At 56.4% G+C, this 17,065-nt stretch overlaps 10 protein-coding genes and 1 non-coding gene across 11 annotated transcripts; 6 read left to right on the forward strand and 5 right to left on the reverse strand.

The window, feature by feature from the left end:
* Positions 1-5: 5 nt before the first annotated feature.
* On the forward strand, positions 6-1,327 carry K437DRAFT_236506 (uncharacterized protein). The gene is made up of 3 exons (XM_013387332.1): positions 6-244; positions 342-740; positions 816-1,327. The coding sequence occupies exons 1-3, from the start codon at positions 201-203 to the stop codon at positions 1,159-1,161; spliced, it is 789 nt and encodes a 262-aa protein (XP_013242786.1). The 5' UTR covers positions 6-200; the 3' UTR covers positions 1,162-1,327.
* Positions 1,308-4,052, reverse strand: K437DRAFT_257032 (uncharacterized protein). The gene is made up of 2 exons (XM_013387333.1): positions 3,167-4,052; positions 1,308-3,100 (listed from the first exon to the last, which is right to left on the reverse strand). Exons 1-2 carry the CDS (start codon positions 3,864-3,866, stop codon positions 1,368-1,370), a joined length of 2,433 nt encoding a protein of 810 aa, XP_013242787.1. The 5' UTR covers positions 3,867-4,052; the 3' UTR covers positions 1,308-1,367.
* A 62-nt stretch (positions 4,053-4,114) lies between these two features.
* K437DRAFT_t31 lies at positions 4,115-4,214 on the reverse strand. The gene has a single exon. It is a non-coding gene; the product is annotated as a tRNA-Pro (tRNA).
* Positions 4,215-4,900: 686 nt separating this feature from the next.
* K437DRAFT_137743 (TEM1-GTP-binding protein of the ras superfamily) lies at positions 4,901-6,343 on the forward strand. The gene is made up of 6 exons (XM_013387334.1): positions 4,901-5,225; positions 5,301-5,400; positions 5,496-5,502; positions 5,583-5,650; positions 5,739-6,125; positions 6,193-6,343. Exons 1-6 carry the CDS (start codon positions 5,164-5,166, stop codon positions 6,202-6,204), a joined length of 636 nt encoding a protein of 211 aa, XP_013242788.1. The 5' UTR covers positions 4,901-5,163; the 3' UTR covers positions 6,205-6,343.
* K437DRAFT_137744 (uncharacterized protein) lies at positions 6,344-7,170 on the forward strand. Its single transcript, XM_013387335.1, has one exon. It carries the CDS (start codon positions 6,482-6,484, stop codon positions 7,040-7,042), a length of 561 nt encoding a protein of 186 aa, XP_013242789.1. The 5' UTR covers positions 6,344-6,481; the 3' UTR covers positions 7,043-7,170.
* Positions 7,171-8,565: 1,395 nt separating this feature from the next.
* On the forward strand, positions 8,566-9,642 carry K437DRAFT_137747 (uncharacterized protein). The gene has a single exon (XM_013387336.1). The coding sequence runs from the start codon at positions 9,008-9,010 to the stop codon at positions 9,596-9,598; it is 591 nt and encodes a 196-aa protein (XP_013242790.1). The 5' UTR covers positions 8,566-9,007; the 3' UTR covers positions 9,599-9,642.
* Positions 9,603-10,202, forward strand: K437DRAFT_224920 (uncharacterized protein; the record flags this gene model as incomplete). The annotated part of the gene is made up of 1 exon (XM_013387337.1): positions 9,603-10,202. A coding segment is annotated over one exon (600 nt), but the record flags the coding sequence as incomplete, so codon positions are not given.
* A 207-nt stretch (positions 10,203-10,409) lies between these two features.
* K437DRAFT_268767 (DNA-binding protein) lies at positions 10,410-11,311 on the reverse strand (the record flags this gene model as incomplete). Its single annotated transcript, XM_013387338.1, has 3 exons — positions 10,410-10,600; positions 10,713-10,858; positions 10,935-11,311. The coding sequence occupies 3 exons, from the start codon at positions 11,309-11,311 to the stop codon at positions 10,410-10,412; spliced, it is 714 nt and encodes a 237-aa protein (XP_013242792.1).
* Positions 11,312-11,657: 346 nt separating this feature from the next.
* Positions 11,658-13,757, forward strand: K437DRAFT_257039 (uncharacterized protein). The gene has a single exon (XM_013387339.1). The coding sequence runs from the start codon at positions 11,851-11,853 to the stop codon at positions 13,573-13,575; it is 1,725 nt and encodes a 574-aa protein (XP_013242793.1). The 5' UTR covers positions 11,658-11,850; the 3' UTR covers positions 13,576-13,757.
* On the reverse strand, positions 13,689-14,281 carry K437DRAFT_137795 (uncharacterized protein). The gene is made up of 2 exons (XM_013387340.1): positions 14,055-14,281; positions 13,689-13,975 (listed from the first exon to the last, which is right to left on the reverse strand). Exons 1-2 carry the CDS (start codon positions 14,242-14,244, stop codon positions 13,770-13,772), a joined length of 396 nt encoding a protein of 131 aa, XP_013242794.1. The 5' UTR covers positions 14,245-14,281; the 3' UTR covers positions 13,689-13,769.
* Positions 14,245-16,808, reverse strand: K437DRAFT_137937 (uncharacterized protein). Its single transcript, XM_013387341.1, has one exon. It carries the CDS (start codon positions 16,438-16,440, stop codon positions 14,326-14,328), a length of 2,115 nt encoding a protein of 704 aa, XP_013242795.1. The 5' UTR covers positions 16,441-16,808; the 3' UTR covers positions 14,245-14,325.
* Positions 16,809-17,065: the final 257 nt, after the last annotated feature.

A 17,065-nucleotide genomic window follows, 5' to 3' on the forward strand; every position in this document is an offset into this window, starting at 1 on the left:
ACACTTACCGAATGTATGCACTCGTCTTCATCGCCTCGTTGAGCTCCAAATAGCCTCACATCTCTAGCAGAACCCCCTTGACCTTGATTTCAACAGCAAAACAACGAGCTCTTCAAACCACCCACACCTAAAGAGCGGCAGAAACAAACATTTCGACTCACCCCTTCCTCATCCCAAACCTCTGCTTTCAAGGCACCGTCATGTCTGAACGAGCGGGCTCTCCATCCGGAATGAGTGCTATCATGTGAATATCTTTTATTTATTTTGGCTCCAACGCCACTTAGAGCTTGTAGCAAGAGCTAACGTGCGTCTGGACTGGTTCTCTGATTGTCGGTTGGCAGTATTGGAGCGACTGGAGCGGTGGGCAAGCAACTCCTGGCTGCTCTCCTCGATGCCCAAACGTACACCTCTGTGCATGCGTTCGGCCGTCGTCCCACTGGCGTCACCCACAGCAAGCTCACCGAACACACACTAGACTTTGAGAAGCTGTACGAGGAAGCACAAAACAACAGTGATGGGGAAGAATCCAAGAAGCTTAGTGAAGTTGGCGCCGACAGTATATTCATCACGCTCGGTACGACTCGCGCACAGGCTGGCAGTGCGGCCAAATTTGAGCGTATCGACAGGGAGTATGTTCTTGCGGCTGCTAAGGCGGCATTGGAAACTTCGAAGACGGGGCAGCAGCTCTTGTACTGCTCGTCAGCCGGTAGCACGTCCTCTTCACCTTTTCTCTACCCCAAGTGAGTGGCAGTTGGGTATCTGCACGCTTGCTAATCGCTCTCGTCGTCTGACCCTCCCTCGCTCACTTGACCCAGATCAAAAGGCCTCACCGAAGAAGGTCTGGCCAACCTGTCGTACCCCCAGACCTTCCTCTTCCGTCCGGGCATGCTGCAGAACCCTCAGCGCGAACAAGAGCGGCTTATGGAACGGGTCGCGGAAGTGTTCGTCAAGGGCATCCTAAATCGTATCACCGACAATGCCGGCATGGACGTCAAAGACGTTGCCAAGTCCATGCTGAATGCTTCGCGTATCGGTGCAGAAAGCGTCAAACAACATGACCTTGGGAGCGCACCACAGGGCAAAGGCTTCAACCCGTTCGAAGGCCGCTCCGTCACTGCCTTTACCAACTCAGAGATGAAGAAACTTGCCGCGTTGCCTTAAGACTAGTCTTTTTAAGTGACTGGTTGTCAAACCCAAGACTGTGGCGATCACACATTTTCCAATACCCCAATATTATACTCACCCTCACAACGTTCTGTATTCTATCTTCACACAGGCTGTCAGATAAACGCTATTCACGTCACAAATGGTGCGACGATTTGATCATATTACGCAAACTGCGTAGGGGGCGATGAAGTACACTGTTGTTAGAACGCAGTTCCCGGCTCGTAAACAGTACCCTGCGGCAAAGCAGGCATAGCCTGTGCTGTGGAACCTTCCTCGCCGATAGACCCAGACGTGGAAGGCGGCTTAGAAGTTTGATGAAGACCCAAGGCTTCCATCTCGGTCGTGGGTGGGCCATGTGACCGTTGTTGTTGCTGCTGCTGCTGATGCGTGCTGGAGCTCAGCTGCCGACGTATTCGCCGGCTGCTCAGGCCGCCTGCTACACTACTAGGCGGAGTGCCACCCTCGCTCTGCACGGCAGTGCTCCCGACGGTCTCAACAGCGATGGGTCCGTCACGTCTGCCGTGGCCGGACGAGTGCTGTGGTCCGTCGCCTGAGGCAGATCCTGTGGAGATGACACTGCGAGTCGGCGAAGACGTGCCCGCCGTGGCGGCCGTCGAGGCTGCACGGCTAGGCGCGCCTGCCGCGTTCGCCATCAATGAGCGAAAGGCAGCAAGGCCGGGGCCAAAAGAGAGCGGTAACTGCTGGGATTGCTGATAGTGTTGCCGGTGTCTCGATGCCGGACCAGTGGCCGTAAACGAGGGATGCGAAGGGGCTTGGACATTGACGCTCGTGCCCGGCATACCTCCCTGAGTGACACCCTCTTCGAGAATCTCTGGTGCAGTGCGCATCGATGCATCGGCAGCATCATCCCCGTCCACCGAGTCTTGACCGGGCGGAGGCAATGCCAGATCGCTCTCGTCGGCTCCGCTGCCGGCTTCGCTTGGGGCGATGGATGGGATGGTGAAGCTGCTCGAGCTCAATGCACTTGGTCCAAGGCCAGCAAATGCACCCATTCCCACACCTCCATATCGAGCGAGCCCCGCCGAGCTGCTGCTTGCCGCACCGACGCTGGTCCCAGCAAAGCTTGTCGCACGCCCACCCGACGGGCTGCCGTCATCTTCGTCAATGGCATCCGATGACGCCGACAGCGCCGATGAGGAATTGTTGCTCACGCTGTATGCGACTCGGTAAGCTCTGCCGGAAGCGATTTTCAGGCCATCACGCTGGGATTCGCCTGGGTTCGTAGTCAGACTGCCTCCCGCACTCAGCGGCGGACTGGCGGTCTCGTCGCGAATTGACGGCGGCCGCGAGGACGCAGGGAAGGAACCCGAATAGCTCGATGCGGGATACTCGCTGCCGGCCGTCGCTGCGACGGAAGGACTGCAGGTAATGTCGGTCCTACCGCTGCCGCCGGCGGCAGCAGTGAAAAGCCCTCCACCGATAGGCACCGCCCCGGCGGATGGGGAAAAGACGAGCCCTCGTGGGTTGGCGCGGATCTGATCGAGCGTTGAGTTGGGGATACCTGATGGCACTCCGGATGTGCTCCCTGGTGTCGGAGGGTACGAGGAGCCGGCGACAGAGGCGATCGAGTAAGAAGATGTAGCGAAAGGACTGTGTGTGATGCTAGCCACGGTAATCCTGCGCGTAGGCACGCCATCGCCGCCCGCCAGCGTGTCGACGCTTGGCATTTCCATAGAGCTGACGGAGGACAGACTGAGCTCGCTGTGATCAAAGTCGCCGAGTCCCATGCTGCTGACCAAAGAATGCTCGTCGTGCCCATGTCCCGGATGGTGCGAGGTGTAGTCATCGGCTTCCTGTTCAACTGCCTGCGGGGAGACGGGTGCCTGCACGCTGACGGAGTATATGGATGCTGCAGACGGCGAGGGAGGACGAAAGTTGGACGCACGAGGGTCCAGCTCCGGTGGCACCCCAGCTGTATGTAGGGACGGCTATCATGAGTGGGGCTGGGTTGAGCGACGAAACAGAGCCATGTACCCACCTACTGGCTCTCCACGACTTCCAAAGTGCCCCACAGTGTTACTGAAAGCAACATTGTACTTTCTGCCACTCGTCTGCCCTGCTGCGCCGCCAGTAGCGCGAAGGCTCGCACTGGGGCCGATGCTACCCAACTGACTCGGCGGACCGCTCCGCACCCCTTCGCCGGCAAGGTGGGCGTCCGAGCTGCTCGTCAAGATGCTGGCTCTTCGGCCGCGGTCGTCTATATCGTCCCCTTGTTCCGCATCAACATTCTCAGAGTGCATGCAAGACTCGCTTAAAGGCCCATCCGTCTGCGCACGTCGGTCGTTATGGGTCCTAGCATGGGTGTGGTCACGTGAATCGTCCTCCCCCCGGTCAGCATCGTGCGGATGGTGGATGAAAGCCTCGTTGCCCTGAGGGCCTAGTCGAATACCCGGCGCGAGCTCGTCGGCGTTCGGGATCGCTTGAAGGTTGGTGGCCGTGAGCTCTTGATGCCGTCGGCCGCCGCGTTGCCTGTGGTCGTCACTTTCCCCCAGAAAGGAAGCATCATGTCGGTCGCTTTGACTCGTCAGTTTGAACATCAGATCCTGCGCAGCTATCAACGTCTCTGGGCGGGGCCCCGTCGAGCTGACGGGGGCAACATGTGGTGATACCGTTGCAGGGCTGTCCTGAAGCACGTGCCTTGATTGCAGAGAAGTTGTTGAAAGAGCGTCTTCAGACATGATATACAGTAACGTCGGAAATCTCAAAGAGGGGTTGTCCTTGTGGTCGCCTACAGACGTATAGGGGGTGATTATACACGCACGCCCCAAGCCGCAGTGTTGAGATCGATATCAAGTGCGTACGGTGACGGATGCGGGCCTGGACATCGAAGCCTTCATCAAAGATGTAAACAAAATGAGGCTGATTGCCACAATTCGTCTCATTGGTAGCACGTCTCCATGTGAAAAGAGACGGAGAGCAAAAAAGTGGGGTCGTGTGGGACTCGAACCCACGACCTCCATCATCTAAGCTGTAAGACGAATCTCGACATGCCCTAAAATGGCATTATGCCCCTAAACTAACGACCCATGAATACATCGAAGCCATTTAAGAGGTGAATATAATCCAATCCTAAGAAACCATCTCCAATGAGCGGTTCGCGACTAATTGCGCACCAACGATTCTTTCCCGTCCTGCGAGGCGGCTATGTTGAAATTTAAAGACGGTATGTGAATGCCAAATCATCTAATCTGATGGTTTCGTACATCAAAACTTTGTTGACCTCAACCGGCACATGGTCCATGTTGACGGGGTAGTGTGAAGGAAACCGACAACCAAACCCACGGAAACAAACATCAGAACCCCCCATGTGTCGCCTGTCAAGTTCGCACCCTGCACAGCCTGCTCGCTCATCTTCATACGCGGGTAGAATGACCTCGATGAGTCTTCCGCTCGTTTCACTTCTCCGCACGGTTTTGGTCCTTCTACGTGAGCGCCATTGGGTTGATTAAGAAGCCAAAGGGTTGACTCTGAGAGTGTGATTAGGGTTCCGCCGATCCTCGGTCTCACCTACGGCCACGCGTTGACCTCGCGCTGTCTGTGATGCTTCTCTCCGCACTCCGTATGTGAGACACCTGTTCGACGGGGAGAACAAAGACTGCACCTATCTCAGGCCCATCAACAAGCCAGCCATCAGCGCCAGCGGAGTGCATGATAGTGTAGCGTGCTCTTCTTCAAGAATCCTGTAGGAAGACTGCTAAGCGATTCGACGCCAAGCCAGAGCTCGCTCCTCGGCCCACGAGCTCCTAAAGCAGCCGGCCTCATCCGCAACCTGCTCCTTCTCCGTTGACACTCTGCATGGCTGCCCGTTCAGCGCCTCACCTTTGGCGCAGGTGGTAGCAGATCCGAACAGTCGAGGCCAGTGTAGACGGGACGGGAATCCCTCTGCTTTTCTCGCTGTAATTTCAGCAGGATCGAGTGTTTCGACATTCAGGGCCAATAGTTGCGCGGGAGGAAGTCGCGGACAGCCTGCCCAACATGTCGGCTTCATCCACTCAGTCTATGGACAGTAACTCGAACGAGAGCGCAGAGAAGAACACGTGAGTTCCCATTCTTCTTGGCCTCCCCAGTTGGTATGGCAGTGATCACTTACGCCAGTGCTCCCTTGCGCACAGTGTCATCCTTAAGGTCGGTATCGTAGGCGACGCGCAGATCGGCAAGACTAGTCTGATGGTGCGGTACACTGAGGGCCATTTTGACGAAGACTACATCCAGGTGCGTCTGCGCTTTCCGGTCAAAGATCTCTTTGTTTCCTTGCGCTGAAAGCTTGGATATGCATGCTTCGGCACTTGGAAATCCGCCTGCTTTAGACATTGGGTGAGGTCGGCCCCTTGCTTGTTTGCTCACCTTTCATACCTCCTCGCTCACTCACATAACTACTCTTCCTTTCTCTGCAGGTGTCAACTTCATGGAAAAGACAATCTCGATTCGGAATACCAACGTATGCTTTTCACTGTGGGACTTGGTGAGGCGCAAATCATAGCTGCGTTCTTCAAGACCACACCTGACATTTTCCATTTGATCAATTGATTGCTCGCTCGCTCGCTCTATAGGGCGGCGCACGAGAATTCGTCAATATGCTACCACTTGTCTGCAATGATGCTGTTGCAATCCTCTTCATGTTCGACCTCGGCCGCAAGTCGACACTGAACAGCATCAAAGAGTGGTACCGGCAGGCGCGCGGGTTCAACAAAACCGCCATCCCCTTGCTTGTCGGAACCAAATATGATGTCTACTGCACCCTGCCAAAAGACGAGCAGGAGGAGATCGCGAGGCAAGCGAAGAGATTTGCAAGGGCCATGACGGCTCCGCTCATCTTTAGCTCAACCAGTCATGCCATCCATATTCAGACCATCTTCAAGATCATCCTCGCGAAAGCTTTCGATCTCAAGTGCACCATCCCAGAGATCAAGGGCGGGGGAGAGCCTCTGCTAATTTACGTGAGGGCTGAAGGGTAGTCTCATTCACTCTTATTGTTTTTGCTGATCCTTGATGGTGTTCACCCAGGTCGAGGTATAAGGGCCTCCAGGCTCTGCTTGCGGGATAGACCTCCACATAGGCTCGGAACCTCCTGCCCCTGGTTTAGCGATGCTGTCGGCATCCCTCGGCCCGCACTGCGCATAAGTGCACCTCACAACTCTCAACAGTATACCCTACACATACAAGCACTGCCACATGAGCATTCAACATCATTCCCTGGTCCATTTCGGCATCCTCCGTCATCAAGAAATCTTTCGAACCTTCAAAACACACAGTCTTTTCCATTTTCTGACGTCATCCTTGTAGACGTGACTCCATGTCGAGCACAGTCGAAGCCCAGCGGCCTTCACCCATTTGCAAATTGTATTTCGCTTACATTTCTCGGCGCTGTAAGATATGGCTAGAGCACGAAGCACAAGTGATTCGCTGGCGTCCCTTAGTGATGCGTGTCAAGGTTACTCGGCATTGTCTTCTCCAACAGGACCGACGAGGTGCTTTCGGGCTGGAAGGCGGCTGCCCGGCTCGAGGAGGATGCGCGTCGCCTGGCCAAATTGGGGCAACGTCAGGACCACGGAACCCCTACCATTGGGCATACGCTCAGCTACAACTCGCTCGCCTGTGTGCAGTCGCTCAGCCAGTCATACCTGATAGCAATCATGTGCGACAACAATCTCTGCAGCGAATTCATGCACAACTTGTCACAGCACCTCATGCCGCTGGACGACATGACAAGATGTGTTGGCGGCGTTGCCCGCCTGCGCCTCCCCGTGCGCTTTCGCCTCTGCACTTCCATCTGCGCCTCAGGACCCGGTGGCACTGTGCGCAAAAAGCGAGTCAACCGAATCATATAACCTACCACCGTGCTGAACAGCCTTGATGACTCAGTTGAACATCGACTCGTTGTAATTGCCTAGCAGCACGAAACGCATGCCGGCGAACAAAGGGGGTGGAGTAGGCGAATGCTGCAGCGTCGCCGAACTATTGCTTTTAGCGGATGAAATTTGATCCCTATTCTTGGATATACGCGCTTCGATCCGCGCAAATTCATCCGCGAGCGACTTGAACTTGGACATTGCCTTGGGGATCACAGGAGGAACCCAATCTTCAGCTCGTGCACGGTCTGCCTGCGGCAGATGTGCATCCGGCTGGACGGCAGCCTCTGGCTCGGCGGTTTGCAGCTGGGGAAGACTCGGAGCAATGAGTGCCGCTTGCTCTCCAGATTCGCTGTGACACCAGGTGTAAGACGCGGCAAGATTGATTACACCGGCGACCCACCGTCAAACTATTATGCGACCCGCTTGATCGACTCAGTCATTTGAACCCGAGTGCCCCGAACGGGTCCTTTGCATTGGCCTGCGTGCGCTCCGCCTACTCTCTGTAGCAGCTTCTGCTGTTGCGGCTGATGCTGAACCTTCCGACTGAGTGACACTGGCGTTATTCAGTCTCTCGCCCGACTCTATCCGCGCCTTTGCCTTGCTCATTTGCCTAGGTCTCGTCAGAAAGGACCGTCTTGCTACTGATGACACCACTCTGGCCCGATGAGAGCGTCGCCACCGGCCGTGCAACTGGAGTCAGCGGACCATCTTCCAGCGGAGGCAAACACGGCCGACCTTGCGGCTGCCGCGTCTCTTCCGCCGCGAGCATACGCCGAGCGCAGGCACTTTTAGGGAAGATGACCCCAGAGCATTCAGCAAAGTCGCTCTGCAATCTGTGGCGCCATTTGGCGACGGGTGCACGAGAACGGCGCCATCTGCTCTGATACCGGCTCGAACAGTTGGTAAGCTATTTTCCCCAGGCTTGGAAAATTGGTCAGTATCTTCACGAAGGGCGAATTGCCTTTTCCAAGTGGAGGCTGGCGTGGCCTCTACCATGTCCGATCGAGCTGCACTTCCGTAAAAACATCGCTCGCAGCGACTGTTCGACGCGACAATGAAAGAGATGAGCGGACGTGGATCCATTTACACGAGCAACAATTGACAATGTATTTCCATCCTCGTTCTGCTGTAATTTCGGTCACGCCGCATTTCCACTTCGTGAGAGCGTTCGCAACTCCTTTGGCGCTTCCTTTGAACTCGTGTGCGCAAAGGTAAGGCAGGCGGTGTCCGGAACCAACGCGGCCGGTACACTGAAGCCCAACCCCTTTGCATTTGGGCGGGTCGGAGGCGAGGAAGTACTTCCATCTTCATGGAAAGCACTCCTACTGCTAGGAGAATATTCTGCGTTTGACACTAGGCCTACAAGCCCGCCGTGCGATGGTTCGCGTCACACTGTTCGAGCTAGCGCATAAGGGATCAGGTTCGAGCCCGAATCGACGGACCAGTCGCTCAGCTCGGCCTCAGTGTAGCCCGAACCGTCTTGTAGATGTCATGTGCAACCAATTTCCTCGGCCAAAAGCTCGTCCTTGATCTACTCAGTGCCTTGCCCGCTGAAAATGGATGCCACCTTCACCGTCCGCGACCCTTTCCCCACTGGAACTGATCTTGCCTGGGTTGGCCCCTGGAAACGAGCCAGTCTGTCATGAATGACGGGTTTCTTCGGCTCCTGCTCCTTTTAGATTCTTCATCGCTCTTTGATCACAGATCGCTCTTGGTGTGATATTCTGATCTTTGAGAGGAATAGATTTGGCCAAGCCCGGGGATCACTCACCCGTCGCGGACGAGCTGCAATGGCCGCTCCTCGTCGGCTGGCAAACCAGGCAGAAGCATGCTAGTAAATCACCGAGCATTTCACGACACTCCCTGATATCCATGCCCGTCTTGCTGAACGGCAGTACTCTCGTGAGGCCAGTAGCCGGGCCTCAGTCACGTTCGAGAGAGTCCTGCCCAACAATGACTACCAAACGATGGTGTTGAACTCCATCAACGTGAGCATGTGCTACGTGTCCCGGGTCCTTTCTTTTTTCGTCCCTTTGTGGGTTCCGCCCCCTCTCTGGGGGGAGGGGGGGACTTTTCGTTCTTCTCTAGGTAGTCTCCATGGCAACGTACGCCTGACGCCCCGGCAAAGACTTGCACATACAGTCGCAAATATGGCCAGCACCTCACGGATAACACTTGCCCTTCTGCGGAGCGGCACAAGCCGGTCGCTGCGACTGCCCGCCACAGCGGCGCCGCTGCCGACATGCTGCTGCAGCCCAACTTCCTCATCCATCTCTGCCCCATTTTCAACCACAACGCCCACGCCAGCCAAGGCAGTTGCTGGAGGGAAAGCGGGCAAGGGGAAAGCCGCTCCTGCGAGCGGTGCAGATGAGGCTGCTGCACCAGTGGTGCGCAAGCCGGCTGCTCAGAGCGACGTCAGTGAGTACCCGATGCCTCCTACCCGCCCTGTAATCTTCAAGTGGGCTACTCGTTCCCTGACGCTCATGCTGCACAATCCCCTTGTCCATATTGTCGCTACCCATAATCTTTCTACTGAAAGCCTACGATGCATCCAATGACACATCATCCGCGCCAGCTGGGACGATCCTGCACGGCCTGTCAATCTACAAGGACCGGCCGGAGCCCGTCGCGCGACCGGATTCGCACTACCCCGCCTGGCTGTGGGACATCATCTCCTCTTCCTCGTTCAGCACCGACACATCCGAGGCAAGCATTGCAGCCGAGACGGCTGGAATGTCCAAAGGTGAAGCGCGCGTCGCCGAGAAGCGTATCATGAAGGAGCGCCGGGCCGCGCAGAAGGCCAAAGAGGCCGCCGCGAAGAAGGCACAGATAGCCGCCGAAGCGGCCGCTGCAAAAGCCGCCGCCGCGCAGTCGTCATGTGCAGGCGTCAGCCTCGCAGGAGGAGCGCCGCTCGTGCTGGGCGAGCATAGAAGGATTGCTGCACTCGCCGCAGACGCAGAGGCCACGCAGAAGGAGGCGGACGCCGCTGCCAGCGAGGCAGGGCTCATGCCTGGACAGGCGGCAAAGAAAACAGGCGACGACGCTGCTACTGCTGTCAGCGGCATGTCCGAGCGCGAATTGCTGGAGCGTGAGAAGAAGCGCGCGCTCAGAAAGGCGAGCAAGAGCGCCATCAAGACGAAGAACTTTGTCAGCAGCTCGTGAGCTTCAGCCGCCATTCCACTTGGCATTGTTGCCCCTTCACGCATCCTTCGTGTGATTAGCACACGCGGCTGGCAAGGACAAGGATAATGTAGTCCAAAATTCGACCTGACATACTGGCTATAGTACAACGATGAAGCACCTCGGGTGCCGCCCTGTGAGATGGAAGTGGACGCGGCAGTGCGCTCGTCCATGACCGCCAGCGCGTCGTCACTCCCCATCTTCATCCTCTACATCGCGTCTATATGCGACCATTGCCTCAACACGGTGTACGGCGGTGCTAAAGGATCGGAGTCGTACTTGCTCTGCCTTCTTCTCGTCGATCAGCTGCGGAGAAGAGATGACCCACTCGTCTGGGACGGGTGCTGTGCTTTTTGTGTATGCGAGGATCTGGAAGGCGCCTGCGATAGCAAAACAGAGTAAGGAACAAATCAGTCGCTGAAACTATGTTGTTGGCGCGCATTGGGCCCCAATGAAGACGAGGGGCGTTGCACTCAGAGGATTTGTACGCACACTCCTCATCTAGTAGCGGCAAAAACGTGCAGCTCGCTGTGATTTGCTTGATAATGGCTGCGATCTCTGCGCGTACGTCTGCGTCTGTTTTTTGCTTTCCTTCCTTTTTCCCTTTTGTTGTTACTGGTGCTGATGACGCTACAGGGCTGTTAAAGGAGTAATACATGGCGTCAGTCGAATCGGCACCAGCAGAAATGTGACGGGAGGCGATGCAAGACTTACTTGACATTCTCTTTCCCATCCTGCGCCTCGTCTGTGCCCTTTGCCGTCACCTGCACATCGAACTGCCACCGCTCTCGTACTTCCCCGCTCCCCTTCTCAATGATTGCGACGACGAGCCGCTCGATGGAGCCCTGCTCGAGCCACTGCTTGATCTGCGCCATGCTCTTCTCGAGGTACTCCTGCAGTTCCTCATCCGTGGCGACGAGGATCTGCAGGCCATACTTCTTGACCGCCTTGAAGTCTTCCGGCGGGTACAGTTCACGCTGGTAGAGGATAGACTGCAGCGAGTAAGAGAAGAACTCGTGCACGATCGCCGTGCTGCCCTTGAGGGAGAGATGCGAGCGTGTTGGCGCCGCGGTTGCTTGCTTGGTTGCCATGGCGATGCACTTCTGTTCGAGCCTTTGCGCAGATACCAGGTCGGATTTTTCAGGCTGTTCGTGTGTGTAACTCCGGGACGTTCGTAGCGTGATCACCAACCGCAAGAACACCTCCTGCCAAAGGAGAGTAGGACAAAAGGTGGTAAGGTCGTCCTATGGTGATTGGGGAGGGTGCCCTGCAGATTCTAGTGTTGTTCTCCGCTGAGACGCGCAGCGCGCTTGTTGGTGCTTTGGCGGGGAGTTCGCCAACCCTACTTTGGAGTCAAGTTGTACCGTTGGCCACACGGCAACTACTTGGAGTTTCGCCAGCTTCGACGTGATCACAGCCTCAAGACTTGAATGCAACATGTGCATTTTAGTGACGCCTAGCAGGCGAATCAGGATGCAGCACGCTGCACAGAGAGCTGTGCGCTCGGCCGCAGCAGTGTCTATGACGACCGAGGCGGCCTGGCGCCGGTGAGCCGTCCCGCATCTACCTCACCGCCCTCGACTATCTTCCCCTTGCTCGGCGAAAGAATTGAGTGCAGGCGCCGGTCACCATGTCGCACGAGGCAGTCAGCGATGGGCCCACCATCCAGACATCAACTGCGCCGGTCCAACAGGGGGATGCTGTCCATCTCTCTCGGGATAACAGTAAGAAAGCTAAGAAAAAAAAGTTCAAGGCAAAAGCCGCCGACGATGATTCAGATGGAGAATGCGCAGAGGGCAGCCACGAGATGAGCTTTCTCTGCCGCCGCCCACTCACCAAGATTGCACCAGCCCAGCCCATCTCGCTCGCTTTCCTCCATCGTATCGTCCGCGAGCACAAGGCAAAGGCTACTGCACAGGCGTCTGCTGCAGCAGCCGCAGTGGCTGCGTCGGTGGCACCGAGCCTCGAGAAGGCAAGCCTGGAGAATGGTCTACCCGGCGAGCCTTACAGAGCCAAACGTCCTGCAACTCCGCACGAAGTCCTCAATCCCAGCGGAGTAAAAATGGATCAAGATGCTCCAAGTACGACACTCGATAGCAGGAGCTCCTTTTCGACGGCACTTAGTGCAACAAGCAACAGCGGCAATGTACTCACAACAGGTGCGATAGCCGTGCCCCTCTTGCCTCACAGCACCGGTTCGAGCGAAACAGGCGCAGCATCTTTCTGCAGTTCTTCTTCTGCCTTCTCCTCTATATCCAGCACGGCTTTCTCATTGTTTTCATCGCACGACGGCGTGGGTTCGGGAAAAAGTCGGGCAGATATGGACACCGAAGGTTTAACAGAGGACAAAGAGCCACCGTGGTTTTCCTCGTTGGTCGACCGACCGGAGCTGCGCAGCGCAGGCATTCCTCTCATCCGTCCGCTTGCTTCGGGTGCTGGCGCTGCGAGCAAAGACGGCGTAAAGGGTAAGACTCGCTTGTTTGATCTCCTCGATGGAGAAGAGGCTGCACAGTCAGCGGCCAAGGCCGGATCAGCTCGTGCAAGCAGAGATGGCATTGCGACGCCCATGCAAGCCAGCGTGGAGTTGCCGCCGCTGAGTGGGTCTGCCCTGCTGCCACGGCCTCCGCCGCCGCCACCGGCGCCGCCGCCGCCACCAGATCTGTACGACGAGCCATTGATACCGCCTGACAACTTTGCCATGGTCAATTCGTTCGTCTATCGCTCATCCTTCCCGAAGAAGAAGCATTTCCCATTTCTGCGCACCCTCGGCCTCCGCTCCATCCTCACGCTCATCTTGGAAGAATACCCAGAGCAGAACAATAAGTTCCTCGACGAGAACGGCATCACGTTTTTCCAATACGGCATCCCGGGCAACAAGGAGCCATTTGTGCACATTCCGCACGACAAGATCACCGCCGCCCTCTGCACCATCCTCGACCGGCGCAACCACCCAATGCTGATACACTGCAACAAGGGAAAACACCGGACCGGCTGCCTTGTCGGGTGTCTGCGCAAGCTGCAGACATGGAGCCTCACGGCCGCCTTTGACGAGTACCGCCGTTTCAGCTTCCCCAAGAGCAGGAGCATGGACCAGGAGTTCATGGAGCTCTACCGCGAGCACAGCGTTTGGGAGCAAGTCGACCCGCGCTGGCTGCCGCACTGGGCGGTATTGCCCCCCAAGCAGCTCGCGCGAATCGCATCGGCCGCAAGTAGCATGAACACCGGCGGACCGTCTGCCTCACCTGATGCACAGTCTAACTCAACTATAGCAGCAACTGGGCAAGTGGATACCCACGCAGATGCAGTTGCAAACGACGGAGATATCGAGAGCGAGGTGATTCCAAGGGGAATGTGAACATCGAATGTGCGCATGCTTACCTTTCAAAGAAATTGTAGAATGTAATACAGTTCATGCAGGGTACTTGCTGTGTTTAACATGCCGTGTGAAACAAGAAAATACAGTAAACAAAGCGAGTTCAAACAGCAGAGATCGTTGTGTGTTTCTGGCGTGTAGCTTGTCAGACAGAACGATGAATAGGCAGATAAATACTATGAAAGCCTCAAGTTGACGCCACCTTCGAGATGGTAGCCAAACATATTCGGATCAGGTGCATCCACAGTGTTAGAGATGGATGGTCGGAGGGGCTTGTGCTTTTCGCGCAACTGTTTCACCTCACTCTCGAGGTCTCGGTTGCGCAGAATTTGCTTGCGCGACAGCTCTTGCAATCGAGAGATGTATTCGACCGTCTTGCTCACTGACAGGTGCCCGTTCGCAAGCAAGAGTGTCAGCCGCCGTGCCGCCCTTGATAGCGGACTTGAAGAGAACGAACTCACAGATGATGCCCTTGTTGGGCTTGGCTTGCAGGGCAGCAAGGGCTGCGCTTTCGGGGGGCACTGGCGCGAGTGCAACTGCCTGCTCCTCAATCGCCTGCGTGGGGAATAGCACGTTCTGCCTCGCTATTCTTCCCTTGGTGAGACTGTTGAACACCGCCGCTTGGTCGAACGACACGCTGCCGCTTTGCATGGATGCGCTTCAGGAAAAATGGGAAAGGCCGACGTCAGACCATCAGCGTTGGTGGACTCGCTCTCCAAAACGACCCTTCACTTACGCGATCGCTTCCACAAGCATGCTCTCCGGCAACAGCGTCGCAAGCTCCGAGATACACTCGTTGATGTGGTCCCTCCTCCGCCGCTCTACGACATTGTGCGTCATTCTCCTGCGCTCACGACAGGCTTCTTTCTTGGCAGCGATGAACTTTTCGCGCTCCTCAGGCGTCATGGCGTCTAGCTGCTTTCGCGATACCCTCTTTGCCTTGACTGCAGGCTTACTGCCCTGGTGTGAAGGCTCCACCATTTCGCGCAACTCGTCCCAGTCGTCCTCCGCTACAGCAGGACTGGTCAGAACGGCATTGGGGTCTTCAGATATCTCACTCGTCAGGCTCGCCAAGCTGCCCGCCACCTTGGCATCGCTGAACTGGCTGAATTTTGTCGCGTCTCCGGAACCGTTGATGCCAATGTTAACGGTGAGACATTCGGGCAGAGTGTTGTTCACGTCGGGACCAGCCTCTTCTTCGTCCTCACCCTCGTCTTCGTCGTCACAGTCATCATCACATGAGGAGACTCCGTCCATCTCTTTTCGGTCCAGTTCATCAGAGTGTCTCCCAGAAAGTTGTTGGACGGAGGAGGGGCTGTCATGGCTGCCATCTGTTTCCTCTGCTGTAGTCAAGTTGAGGCCAGCAAATTCAGGGGTGGACGAAAAGGGTTTCGAGCCTTCGTCATCCGTCGCCATGTGCTCGTCGCCTTTGGCTGCGGCTCGGACGGCATGACTTCTGCCGATAAGCAGCTCAAATGAAAAGGGATCGGTTGCGCTTGGGGACACAGCTGCTGCTGCCGGTGGATTGGCCTTCGAGCGGGGTAGTGCTTGGGCCCGCGGCTGCTCCTTGGATGTCAGGCGCTGCTTTTCTTCCAGCTGCAGGCTTCCCATTTCCGACGCTTTGTTAGCCCCCTCCAACAGACTTTGACCCACCGTGCTGCACCTGCTGCGTCCGGTCGGGGTGCTCAAAACGTCGAGCGCGGGGACGTTCATGGGCGGTGCCCCGTTGAAGTGAATGGCAGGAGCAGCTGCTTCCGCGCTGGAAAAATGGTGAGTGAGATCAAACTGTGGCACGGCAATGCTAGTCGGCACAATAGAGGCAAAAGTGAAGGGAGCAGAAACATGCGGAAACATGCTAATGCTCGATAGATCATGCTGAACCCCAGCCATAGAAAGACTGGGTGATTCGAACTGAGGGAACGCGTCCGGTGAAGTCGCCATCGCTTGTTGCAAGAAATGCGCGCTGTGCATCGCCGGTAGAGACAACGGAGTCGAATGTGGGTGCATTTGTTCCGCTGGCTGACAAGACCACGGCCAGGCCGATGCAAAGGGTCCTTGCTGCTGCTGCTGTACTTGTTGCTGTTGCGACACTTGCGCCATTACTATCATTTGCATACCTTCTCCTTGCGAGGCAGAGAGTGAAGAAATGCGACTGGCCCCGGCATCTGCCATCACCGCCGAACTCCCCGCTGCGAAAGAGACTGTGGTTGTGGATGCAGGGATACCGTCCGGTAGGGAAGCAACCGTCCAGGGGGCTGAAGGGGAGCGCGGCCGCTTTCCTGCGCCAAGTCTCGGAATGGAACGCCTATTCCATTCCGGGCCTTCTGCTCCCTCCCCTGTGGTGGGTGGCGGACCGGTTGCTGGGCTGCAAAGGTGGAGTCCTAGACCTGTCGTTTCAGTGGACGCGCCAACGTGATGCGGATCCGGATACAGCTGCAGGCCAGATGTGGTATGACTCCTTGCCCAACGATGTGTACCTCCCGAGTAGCTCGTGTGAAGATGGGCAGCTGCCAGATGGCCACCGTCGCCTTTCTCGTGCCCATCAGGTGCTTCGCGAGGAGCGGCGAACGCAGCTTCCTCCTCTTGCCGCGAGCGCTCAGTACCTCCCATGACAGCCGCAACCGCTTCGAGTAGCTTTGTTGCAGTCGATTTTGTGCAGTGGTTACCAGCTGGGGTGAGATCGAGGTCCATGTCTGTTGTCTGGATTTGTTGCACGTGCTCCGCGTCGCCTCGATGGTCAGGACTCTCATCAGACCAGCCCAGCTGTACTGACTGGCTTGACTCTCTTGTGCTCAGAGAATACGCTATCGACCTCGACGACGGTCGCTTTCCCATCTTCGCAACCATGCGGATTGGTAGAAGGAGGTCAAGTACGGAGGTGACGAGATAATTCGAAACTATTGACCATGCATCTCCGTATAGCGCGGACCAACCTGTCTTGACTGAGCCGGTCGAGGCTGTCGATGGATGGCAGGTACTTGTTTGTCTGGTCGGCGCTGGCCGGCGTCGACTCACGTTCGGCTTTGAGGCTTATGGGAGGCCTGGGTATCCCTTCCTGTATTGCAGCCGCTTGGTAGTCGGAAGGACGGTGCTGCTGTCGGGTGACTGCGAGCTGCGGCAGTGCTGCGGCCAGGGTTACGAGGAAAGAATGTGCCTAGTTTGAAAACAGCCGAGATCGCGGTAACGGGGCTGGAGCCAGAAGAATGCAAATCAAAATCTCTTGGTTTCTGCGTTTGTCTACCCGAGATAAGGACGGCGTGAATTGAACCGAGATTCGTGATTGTACCTTCGGGTCAGTGGCAAGTCAAACAGAATCGGGGGATCGACGCTCTTCCTGGATTTTGAACGGTGGTAGCGGTGGAACGTGGAGTACAGGAGCGACCTTATTTGTCCTCCTGATGGTAAATAGATTCCATTACGAGTTGCCGAAAGTCACAGCCGCAAGGAAGTTCGAAGCACTAGCACAACAGAT

This window comes from Tilletiaria anomala (genome assembly GCF_000711695.1).
Source record: "Tilletiaria anomala UBC 951 chromosome Unknown K437scaffold_51, whole genome shotgun sequence".
Classification (NCBI taxonomy): Eukaryota; Fungi; Basidiomycota; class Exobasidiomycetes; order Georgefischeriales; family Tilletiariaceae; genus Tilletiaria; species Tilletiaria anomala.